This window comes from Chenopodium album, chromosome 27, assembly GCF_948465745.1.
Source record: "Chenopodium album chromosome 27, dcCheAlbu1.1, whole genome shotgun sequence".
NCBI classification, from domain to species: Eukaryota; Viridiplantae; Streptophyta; class Magnoliopsida; order Caryophyllales; family Amaranthaceae; genus Chenopodium; species Chenopodium album.
The window spans coordinates 32,394,926-32,404,823 of record NC_137860.1 but is presented as its reverse complement, the minus strand read 5'-3'; the positions used below and the strand labels follow the sequence as shown (position 1 = coordinate 32,404,823).

The 9,898-nt window shown below is 38.4% G+C and overlaps 3 protein-coding genes across 3 annotated transcripts; all 3 read right to left on the bottom strand.

The window, feature by feature from the left end:
- Nucleotides 1-205: 205 nt before the first annotated feature.
- LOC145620368 (D-3-phosphoglycerate dehydrogenase 1, chloroplastic-like) lies at nt 206-3,875 on the bottom strand. The gene is made up of 5 exons (XM_081675034.1): nt 3,156-3,875; nt 2,313-2,689; nt 2,112-2,222; nt 1,938-2,033; nt 206-1,147 (listed from the first exon to the last, which is right to left on the bottom strand). The coding sequence occupies exons 1-5, from the start codon at nt 3,757-3,759 to the stop codon at nt 476-478; spliced, it is 1,860 nt and encodes a 619-aa protein (XP_081531160.1). The 5' UTR covers nt 3,760-3,875; the 3' UTR covers nt 206-475.
- Nucleotides 3,876-5,590: 1,715 nt separating this feature from the next.
- Nucleotides 5,591-6,837, bottom strand: LOC145619368 (putative carbohydrate esterase At4g34215). The gene is made up of 2 exons (XM_081674047.1): nt 6,295-6,837; nt 5,591-5,882 (listed from the first exon to the last, which is right to left on the bottom strand). Exons 1-2 carry the CDS (start codon nt 6,835-6,837, stop codon nt 5,688-5,690), a joined length of 738 nt encoding a protein of 245 aa, XP_081530173.1. The 3' UTR covers nt 5,591-5,687.
- A 579-nt stretch (nt 6,838-7,416) lies between these two features.
- On the bottom strand, nt 7,417-8,967 carry LOC145619367 (putative carbohydrate esterase At4g34215). Its single transcript, XM_081674046.1, has 2 exons — nt 8,384-8,967; nt 7,417-7,650 (listed from the first exon to the last, which is right to left on the bottom strand). Exons 1-2 carry the CDS (start codon nt 8,942-8,944, stop codon nt 7,444-7,446), a joined length of 768 nt encoding a protein of 255 aa, XP_081530172.1. The 5' UTR covers nt 8,945-8,967; the 3' UTR covers nt 7,417-7,443.
- Nucleotides 8,968-9,898: the final 931 nt, after the last annotated feature.

Here is a 9,898-nt window from a genome sequence, read left to right as displayed (position 1 = left end):
GAAAAATTTGTGTAAACCATGAAGATACACAAGGAATTTTGCAAGCTTAGTCCAGATTTGTGACTCAGTGACAATTGTCACCTCGCTTTTTATTACCAAATTGTCACCAACATCCATTTTTCACAAATTCCAATTTCTTTCATGGTTAACCAAATATTCTAGTCAATGCTAGATTGAGACATAAAAAAGGATGAGAAGCAGGTGCTAAAACGAGCAAACTCTTCCTCAACTCAAAATTATTAAAAACTCCGGATACAAGTTACAAGTTTGTTACATTCAACAAATCCCAAAATTGGTATCATCTTGGACTATTAACTAGTAACTAGAGCATCATAACTTCAAAAATACAAGTCTCCAATTGCCAAAATATCCTCAGTCCATTTCAAAATTCAATAGCTAAGCTAATCTGCGTTACTGCCATCAGAGAAGCTGAATTCTCAGAGCTAGCACTTCCACAGTGGTGCAGGAAAGAACATCATGACTTCAAAAATACGAACTCTTCAACAGCTGGAATCTCACCAATCCTCTTCAATACCTGACTGCTAGGTGGTTCATCAACCCCAATAGCCATCACAGCATGGGTTCTTGGAGCCAGTCTTCCAACACTCATGAAACTGACATTCACATTCTCTTCTCCCAAAACGCTTCCCACCTTTCCGATCATTCCAGGTTGATCAACCTGTCGGCAGAGAATAATGCTACCCTCCAAACTGACATCGACCTCAAACGACCCAACCTTTATCAAATGTGGGACTCCATCTTTAACCCTCCCCTCAAGTCTAATCTCCCCAGAATCTGAAATTGCACTGGCAAATTTAGATTCCACATTGGCGATCTGGATCTGGATTGACTCCAGTGGGCTTTCAGGTGATCCATCCAGAAGAATGCGCTCTTCGGTAATACGAAGTCCTCTCTGCTTTGCAGTGAAATCAGCATTTACCAAGTTTACAAAAGTGCTGGAAATAGGCTCAATCAGACCCTTGGTAATCATGGCCCGGAGCACCCTTGTGTCAAGATCATCAGGTGCTCTTGAGGTTGCATAACCCACCTTCACAGATTTAACACCACTTCCACCTGCTACCAGTTGGATAGCCAGTCTACCAAGTTTCTCAGCAAGGTCAACATAAGGTTTCAGCTCATTAAGGACCTGAGCAAACAAGGAAAGATGGAAATCAAACACATGCAGTAATCAAAGCTTTTTGCCTCTGATTTTTCAATTTCCAAGACACAAGCACTTAGCAGTATTGCATACAGCACACACACACACTCTTGAAACATACACAGGAACATCACCTTAGACCAGCACACACACTCTCTGAAACATACACAGGAACATCACCTTAGAGTCTTAGACCAACACACACACACTCTTGAAGCATACACAGGAACATTACCTGAGAGTGAGACTAACATGGAGATATCTCAAGGAAAAGGCCAATACAAAACCAAAAAAAAAAAGACAGGTATGTCTTCAGCTAATAAAAATCTTTTAAAACACGGAGGGAGTACTATCAGATAATGGATTGCTTAAAGGGATGGCGATAACTTTGTGAGCAATTTATAAAAATGTCTTATGTGACATGATATTGAAACTTCTTTACAAGCATGTATCTTTTTATCATTGATTTTTGTTATTTCTCTACCCACACTTCTATAGTACTAAGTATATTATTAAAAATCAGTTTAAGAAACATGTACGTGATAGTAAAAAACTAAAAATACACAACTGTAAACAACAAGTATGATCGATCCATGTATTTATATCCAAAACCAACTATAGAACAGAACAAGGCCGCAAAGAGCAACTATCAACAAATAGAGGAATATTCTAGATACCAAAATTGTAAATATGCGTAGTGGTGAAGCCATAACTATGAACTAAATCACAAAATAGTTAATATCGAACGACTTGTGAAGGGTTAAGGCAATAGGTGTACCTCAGCAGGAACCATTGGCGCATTCACGGCAGTTGCAGCAAGCTCTCCATTCAAGGCCCCTATAACTGCTTCTGCGATTTCAATGGCCACTCCTTCCTGCAGAACAAACACTACTTTGTAATGACACAATAAGTTATACTATCACCAATTCTCAGTGTGTATCACTTAACCTACCTGAGCTTCCATGGTACTAGCACCAAGATGTGGAGTTGCAGTAACTCTTTCATGCTGTATCAACTTACTGTCCTTTGCTGGGGGCTCTTGTGTGAAGACATCAAGTGCAGCCTACAAAAGAAATGTTTCATGTTATATACCTCATATCTTCCCAAAAAAAATGTAAAATATGTACTCTTTTCATTAATATCTAATAGTTACCTGAGCAACAATCCCAGAATCCAGAGCCCTAACAAGAGCATCTTCATCAATCACTCCACCACGAGCAACATTCACGATCATAACACCTTTCTTCATCTTAGCGAAAGTGTCATCATTTAACACCTTTGTTGTAGAAGAGGTGAGAGGCATGTGTAGGGAAATGAAATCCGCTGTTGCTAAGGCCTCATCAAAGGAAACAAGGTCCACTCCAATAGCTCGGGCACGGTCAGCAGGTGCATAGGGATCATGAGCAATCACATGCATGCCAAGCCCCTTGGCACGCCTTGCAACCTCAGACCCAACCTTTCCGAAACCCAAAACAGCAAGCTTCTTTCCCACAAGTGATACACCCACATACTTATTCCTCTTCCACTCCCCTGCATTGTCATAGATAAAACAACATACACATCATTGAAAAGAAATTGACACTCCATAATAATCATATACAATTAAGCTTGTTAGGCAACAAAATAACACCAAAGCAGAGGATACTAATATCTAATCATGACCATTTGTATAGCTATAATTCAATAAGAATAGCTTAAACCCTGCATTAACCTTAACAACTATCATCTCTAAATAAACCAATCAGTACCAAATTCAACCTACCTTGTAATACCATTTACAATTAACACCTAAATCACAACAATCAATCCCAAATGCAAGAAACCAGATTCAACCAAAACAACAAAAACCCAGAATTCCCATTAAACAGATCTAACAACCTATTAAACATAACCTCCAAAACATCAAAAACACAAAATAATAAACAACAAAATTATAATAATGCCCACAATCTGTTCGACAAAATGCCTGAAAAGAAAAATTCACAGGAAAACTAACCAGCCTTAACAGAAGCATCAGCTTGAGCAACATTCCTAGACATAGCAGTCAAAAGAGCAATCCCATGTTCAGCCGCCGCAATGGTGTTAGCCGTCGGAGCATTAACAACCAAACACCCATGCTCCGTCGCAGCACCCAGATCTACATTATCAATCCCAACACCCGCTCTTCCAACCACCTTCAACCTCCCAGCAGACGACTCAAACACCTCCCTCGTAACCTTAGTCCCACTCCGAACAATCAAAGCATCACAGAGAGAGATCTTAGTGCAAAGCTCTTCTGGGCTAAGATTATACGAACAATCAACATTCGCAAACGATTTCAGAAGATCCAACCCAGCGTCACCGAGCTTTTCGGCGACCAAAACGGTGGGTTTCGATTCAAGGGAGGCAGAAACGACGAGTTTTTGGCGGGGGGTAGTGGGGATCAGGTGGCGATAAGGGTTGTGCGAGAAGAGGGAGATCGAGGGAGAAAGGGAGAGTTTAGAGGAGAGAGAAAGTTGGGAATTGGGGGAAATGGAGGTGGGGTGGAGGAATCTGTGTTTGGGGGTAAGAGATTTTTTGGAGAGTAAAGCTGTTGAAGCAGATGAAGAAGCGGCCGCCATTGTTGAGGAAGAAAAGAGAGAGATGAAGCTATTTCCTGGGGTTGAAGGAAGGTGCGCCGCCGTAAGAGGGAGGATTTATGGGGTGAAGAAGATGGTGGGGTTTTAAAGGGGGTTTTAGGGAGGAGAGAGAAAGAGAGAGAGTGAGGATGGAGGAGAGAGAAAGAGGGAGATGTGAGTGCACGTGCTGTGAAACTGCGCGGGAAAATGGGGAGTGTGGTGGTTGAGAAGGTGGAGCGTGAGATTGACGGTAAGGGTTTGAGAGTGGGGTTAGGGTTGATTCCTTGTATTTGGGGGTTGGTGACTGGTAAGTGAGTACTCTGTTGTAATTTAGGGTTGGTAAAATAAAATGACAAATTGACAATGGTAATCGAGTCTTTTTGATCTTAAGGTTGGGGTTTGAGGTAATTAAAATTTGGGTCGGATTGGGTCATAATCTCGTCCCCAAACTCATTAAAAGAATAGGGCTTGTCGAGCCAAATCAGCCTCTATGGGTTTTTTCTGGCCGGGATTGATCTAACTAAAATTGTGTTTTTAAGTTGTTCAAATCCATACATTTTTTTTGGGTCAGGTCATAGTTGATCGTGTATATCTTAAATTTAATGGTTCATTTTTATGGCACTTTGAAGGTAGAAACTTTTCATATCCTTCCTCTTTATATTTAAAGTGTCTAACTCAAAAGCACAATGAGTTAGATTACAAGTTTAGATTAATTTTTACTTTAAAGTAGGAAAGTGATTTTATTGCCTTTCAATTTGATTTTGTCATTTGTATACGTGAGTGAAGTCAGTGGAGGAGCGGGACATAAAAGATTGTGCTATTAATAGGGCTTCAAATATTAAAGATTACCCCTCTCTGACATAATCTCCAATGTTAAGTTTTAATTACTAATACCTTATTAGTCAAAGTTTATATTTCCACATACACCTTGTTAAAAGTTGTTATTGTTAAAATTAGTTTTGCCGAAGTTTGATCAAACAAAGTTGGTGGTAAAAGTTACACATAGTCAATCGTAGCTAGAGTGACATGTGACCCGTGTGAGGCGTGATTCCTTTTCAACTATACACTTGATCACTTAAATTATACGGAATTACGGAGTAGATTAGTGTTAAAGTACACCTACAACTACTAAAAGCAAAAAAATGGGCAAGCTTAATGACTTAAATAAATCAAACTTAATCACTTGTCATTTAGTGATTTGCGGCTAAAGCAAATTTCACCTAACAAAAGCATTAAATGGTGGGGCTCATTTTTTGGTATAGCCTTCAAATTTGATTCTTTCTTTTACATTGGATCGTACTCAACATTTTATATTTGTATCACCCTCATTCTTTATGCTGCGCCTTTCAGCCTTCAAAGTTTTGGGTATTGTGTAATTGTGTGGTGTATTTTATATTTTGACTAGCAACTTGTAATTTTTGGATCCTGAGTCCTGATTCCTGATTCCACCCCCTTTTAACGCATCGCCCTGCATGCTTTATTGCTCTGCACGTTTACAACCAACCATTACTTGGGTCTTTTTTAAGCATCGTGTACTCGTATTAAACTAATACAATGTACTTTACGTGCAACGCATATGTGATATGCTTAAATATTAAATGAAAAAACAAATTGAGTAGGAGATCTTTCTCACGAAAGAAAGGTAAAAAACCGCATTTAGTTGATACATGAGTACTTCATAATTGTCATCCTTGTGCAAGTATCAAACTTTAGTTTTAATATCTGCTTGTATTAATTTCACCTGATACAAACGCTTGTAAAGTAGAACAAATACATACACAATACAAGTATTATCTGGTTCATGTAAAATAAGAATACACGCGAGACTCACAAGTTGTGTAAAACCATAATTTCAGAGGTTTGGTTTCTTTCCTTGTTGAAAAGAAGGCACAGGTAATGCAAATTCATGTATGAGCTAACCAAACAAAGGACTAAAAATGGCTAAGGTAGGCATCAGCCAACATTTGTCCTAAATGAACTTGGGATTCAGTAGTTAAATGCATATTATCATCTTTCAGCTTCAACCCCTTGGCATCCACACATACCACATTGGGGAGATTAATCTCAAGCTGTGCTTCTCTCACCTTTTCTGTGTATTGTTCTTCCACCCCGGATGCAAGTGCCACCTACACAGAAATTAACCATTCTCTTATCATATATTCCAAGCTATAACTTTCGTAAGAATAAGTTAGTAGAGTAACTATATAATGAGACATTCATATATTAACTTAGCCCCGTCCATGTATCAAAAATTACTAGCAAAAACAGAAACTATATAAAGGCACTCTAGTACTATATAGGATCGGTTTAGTTAATTATTGTTAGACCATCTCATACAAGGTTTCACACAATAATGACATGTTATCACGTCTATTTAGTAGTAGTACAGAGTAGTATAGTACCAGTTGTAAACTTTATCTGAAATCTTAAGGCAGGATAAAAACATGTATTATGGTGATTGCTCTTATAAGAAAACCATGAAAAAAAAAAAAAAAAAAAAAAACTTAGAACTTTGATCTTTAATTGAAAGTAGATTACCTGAATAATTGGAAGCAGTGGCAACTGAAGATCCTCCCTGACATTACAAATAAACTCCTCCATCCTATCTTTATATTCATCCGCATCATGCTCTGTCAACGTATCACTCTCTCCTTGGTACCACAACAATGCCTTAATCTCACTCTCATCCCCACCTCTCCTCACTGCAGCTTTAGCCCTCTTCACCATACTCTTGTACAAGGGTGTTCCTCGTGCCCACTCACTGATCGGAGATGCACCCACAGCACAGGGCACGAGTCCAACAGTGCCACCCACATGCTCTATAAGCTTATGGGCAAAGGGCATGCCAGGCCCAACCCCACAAACCTTCTGTGTATCAATATCAACATGTAGAGGCTCATGCGCCTCCTCCCAAAGGAGTTGAGCGCTGAAGCGGAGGATTGAAGGGTTAGGCTGACATTCGGGTGGAACAACACCATCCCATTTCTGATCAGTCTCGGAGTACTTAATGACTCCTCCGCGGCCTGACATGTTGCTCTGCCCTGAGAGGATGAAGATCTCTTTGGAGTTCTCACATGACATGATTGCCTAGCTATGGAAGATGATGTATTATTGTATTCTATTGAAAATGCATCATTCCTCTAATCTAGGTTGTTTTATGCTATTCATTCCATTTCTTTAACATTTTACAGCTGTCTTCCCATCATTTCCCAAGATGTAGAGTATAAACATTGATTACAATTTGCAACTTGCAAATTTAAAATTCTGAACTCTATACCCTTGCAGATAGAATTCATGGCCAAAGCCTTCACATATTTTAAGTCAATAATAAGCATCTTCACGGTACTCCAACGACTAGCATTACATTACTTATGTTAGCTATATAGAGCATGCATCCATATATAGCAAGTCTTAAAAGTTAAAACAAACCGATACAGAGTACACAATCATTGTATGCAAATATATCCATTGTATAAAAACAGTCATGATATTTAGAACGTTAGAGACAAAAATAAAGACGATTTCCACACACACACACACCCATGAGAGCAATAAGAACAGATCAAAAATATTTTGATTTATTGAATACAGAGAAATATAAAGCCGCAGTATAAGAAGTGTAACTGTGTAAGTTATCCAAAAGACAGCATATGCACGCAGTAATGCAGCAATCTACATATGTAGAACCTAAGAGGAGGAAGGATTAAAATGGCAGAGGTAAGCATCAGCCAACATCTGACCTAATTGAACCTGGGCTTCGGTAGATAAATGAAGATTGTCGTCATTGAGTTTCAATCCTTTGGCATCCACACATACAACATTTGGGAGTTTGATCCCTAGTTGTGCTTCTCTCACCTTCTCTATGTATTTTTCATCCCCGGATGCGAGTGCCACCTAAACAAATCAAGCATTTTCAATCACTCCTAAATTTATCATACGAAGTATATTCACACATCAATGTTTTTTTAACTACACCAAGTATTGTTTGAATTCTTGGTTCTGATCAAGCAAGGTACTTCACATAGCTAGGCAGTATACAATAAAAATCATAATGAATTCATACACCATAGAATTGACATAAAATGTAGACATACTAACTCACAAACTCCACCAACATTACCAATTTACCAGGTTAGAGGAGTCAACTTAACGTAATACTCCCTCCGTTTCATAATGATGTTCCTATTTCGTAAATCGATGCAAATTTTGACCCAACTTTGACCGTAAATATCTTTAATCTCACACTAGCAAAAATTATAAAAGTTAGATATTAATAATCTACTCACTAAGACGAATCAAACTAGATCTCACATGACTATATTTATTCTTATACATTAAGAGAAATTTAGAAGATTCTCTCTTTCTTAAAAAAGTCAAAAAGTCAAAACAAGGGGTACCAAGTTTGAGTTTAAGTTCACAATGCACATCAATCTTTTAAAGATCGTTTTATTTGACTTTTCAGGGTCTTCAAGACGTAACATCTCCGATCTCTAATTGTGCTTGAAACCATACACAAGACTAGTCCAAATTTAGACGTAATTTCATTCCTAAAATGAATAATTACCAACAAATACCATATCAAAACAAACAACATCAAGTAAAGTAGTACAAATGTACAATAGTGTACCTGAATGATAGGAAGCAATGGCAACTGAAGATCTTCCCTAACATCACAAAAAACCTTCTCCAATCGCCCTTTATACGCGTCAGCATCACTCGCGGTGGCATCACTCTCACCTTGATACCACAACATTGCTTTAATCTCACCCCCACCATTCTCCACCCCACATTTAGCTCTCTTCACCATATTCTCATACAAGTGTTCCCCACGCGCCCACTCTCTTATCGCGGTTCCGCCAACGGCACACGGGACAAGTCCAATAGTACCCTCCACGCGCTCCCTAACCACGTTGGCAAAGGGCATTCCGGGTCCCACCCCACAAACCTTTCGGCTATCGATGTCGGAATGTAGTGGATCACGCGCTTGTTCCCAATGGAGGTGCGCGTTGAGGCGGAGGATTGAAGGGTGGGGTTGACATTCCGGCGGAATAACGCCGTCCCATTTCTTGTGGTGGTGGTGATGGTGGTCGGTGTATTTTACGACGCCTCCTCGGCCGGCCATGTTGCTTTGGCCGGAGAGGAGGAAGATCTGTTTGTTGGTGGTGGTGGTGGTGGTGTCGCACGACATGATTAATTGATTGGGTTTTTGGGATCGAAAGATGTTGACCCCTGGTACAGTCGGTCACACTGTTGTTTTGGGTTGGTAATCACTGTTTTTGACTTTGGTACCAATTAAGCCATTTTTTTTTTTTTTTTTCCTTTCTTGGGGTTCAGTTATGTTGGATTAAATTAAGTTTAAAGACTTGTTCTCCCTAGCTTAACTTCAGTTCTGTTCAATTCCAATAAGTTCGGTTCAGTCAATCAGAACAAGCCTTAATTCAAATTTTTAAATATTTTAAATTGTGCTAAATTATTTTCACATACAAATCATAAGACAATCGGATTTTGTTTAGATTGATTGTCAATCAGGTCAATTGTGTCAGTTTTGACATCTTAGGTACAATAGTACTCCGAAAATATAATTAGGGAAAGTATCCATTTGGCCTCTTGCAACATTTATTTTTGTATAAAACAACCTAAAATCACACGCAATCTTTAAATTTGTAACCAAGAATGACTATTTTAACAAGAAAATATTGAAGATATGTGTATTTTCAAAATAACAATTTTTAATATAGCTTTTATTAACATACAATATAAGATATTAATGTAAAATGTGGTTTATCATTATAAGTATTGACAAGCATAAAATCCTAATGATACGAATAAATATAAAGAAATGGAGAAAATACTAGACACGAGTTGGTGTGAGTTTTGTTGGTTACTTGGCTATCATTGACTCATTGTATCAAGTGGGGCTAGGATTTTATGATTCAACAAATGAATTAGATACATAAAACGTGACTAGATATTGACTAGTGACTAGTGACTAGTGACTAGTAAGTAGTGACTAGCTAGAAGTGACCAGTTACAAAATCGTGTAATTCATACAAGAGATTAAGAAAGTAAGAAATTTATGTAAGTTACTAAGTTGTGACTAGTACAGTAAGTTAAAAGCTCTAAACGTGAAGAGTAGAGCTAT

Coding starts and splice junctions, on each gene's coding strand:
- LOC145619368 (XM_081674047.1), bottom strand. CDS start 6,837: ATGTCATGTGAGAACTCCAAAGAGATCTTCATCCTCTCAGGGCAGAGC. Junction 5,883..6,294: donor CACTGCTTCCAATTATTCAG/GTAATCTACTTT, acceptor ATTTCTGTGTAG/GTGGCACTTGCATCCGGGGT.
- LOC145620368 (XM_081675034.1), bottom strand. CDS start 3,759: ATGGCGGCCGCTTCTTCATCTGCTTCAACAGCTTTACTCTCCAAAAAA. Junction 2,690..3,155: donor TGATGCTTCTGTTAAGGCTG/GTTAGTTTTCCT, acceptor ATGACAATGCAG/GGGAGTGGAAGAGGAATAAG. Junction 1,148..1,937: donor CGCCAATGGTTCCTGCTGAG/GTACACCTATTG, acceptor TTGTTTGCTCAG/GTCCTTAATGAGCTGAAACC.
- LOC145619367 (XM_081674046.1), bottom strand. CDS start 8,944: ATGTCGTGCGACACCACCACCACCACCACCAACAAACAGATCTTCCTC. Junction 7,651..8,383: donor CATTGCTTCCTATCATTCAG/GTACACTATTGT, acceptor TGATTTGTTTAG/GTGGCACTCGCATCCGGGGA.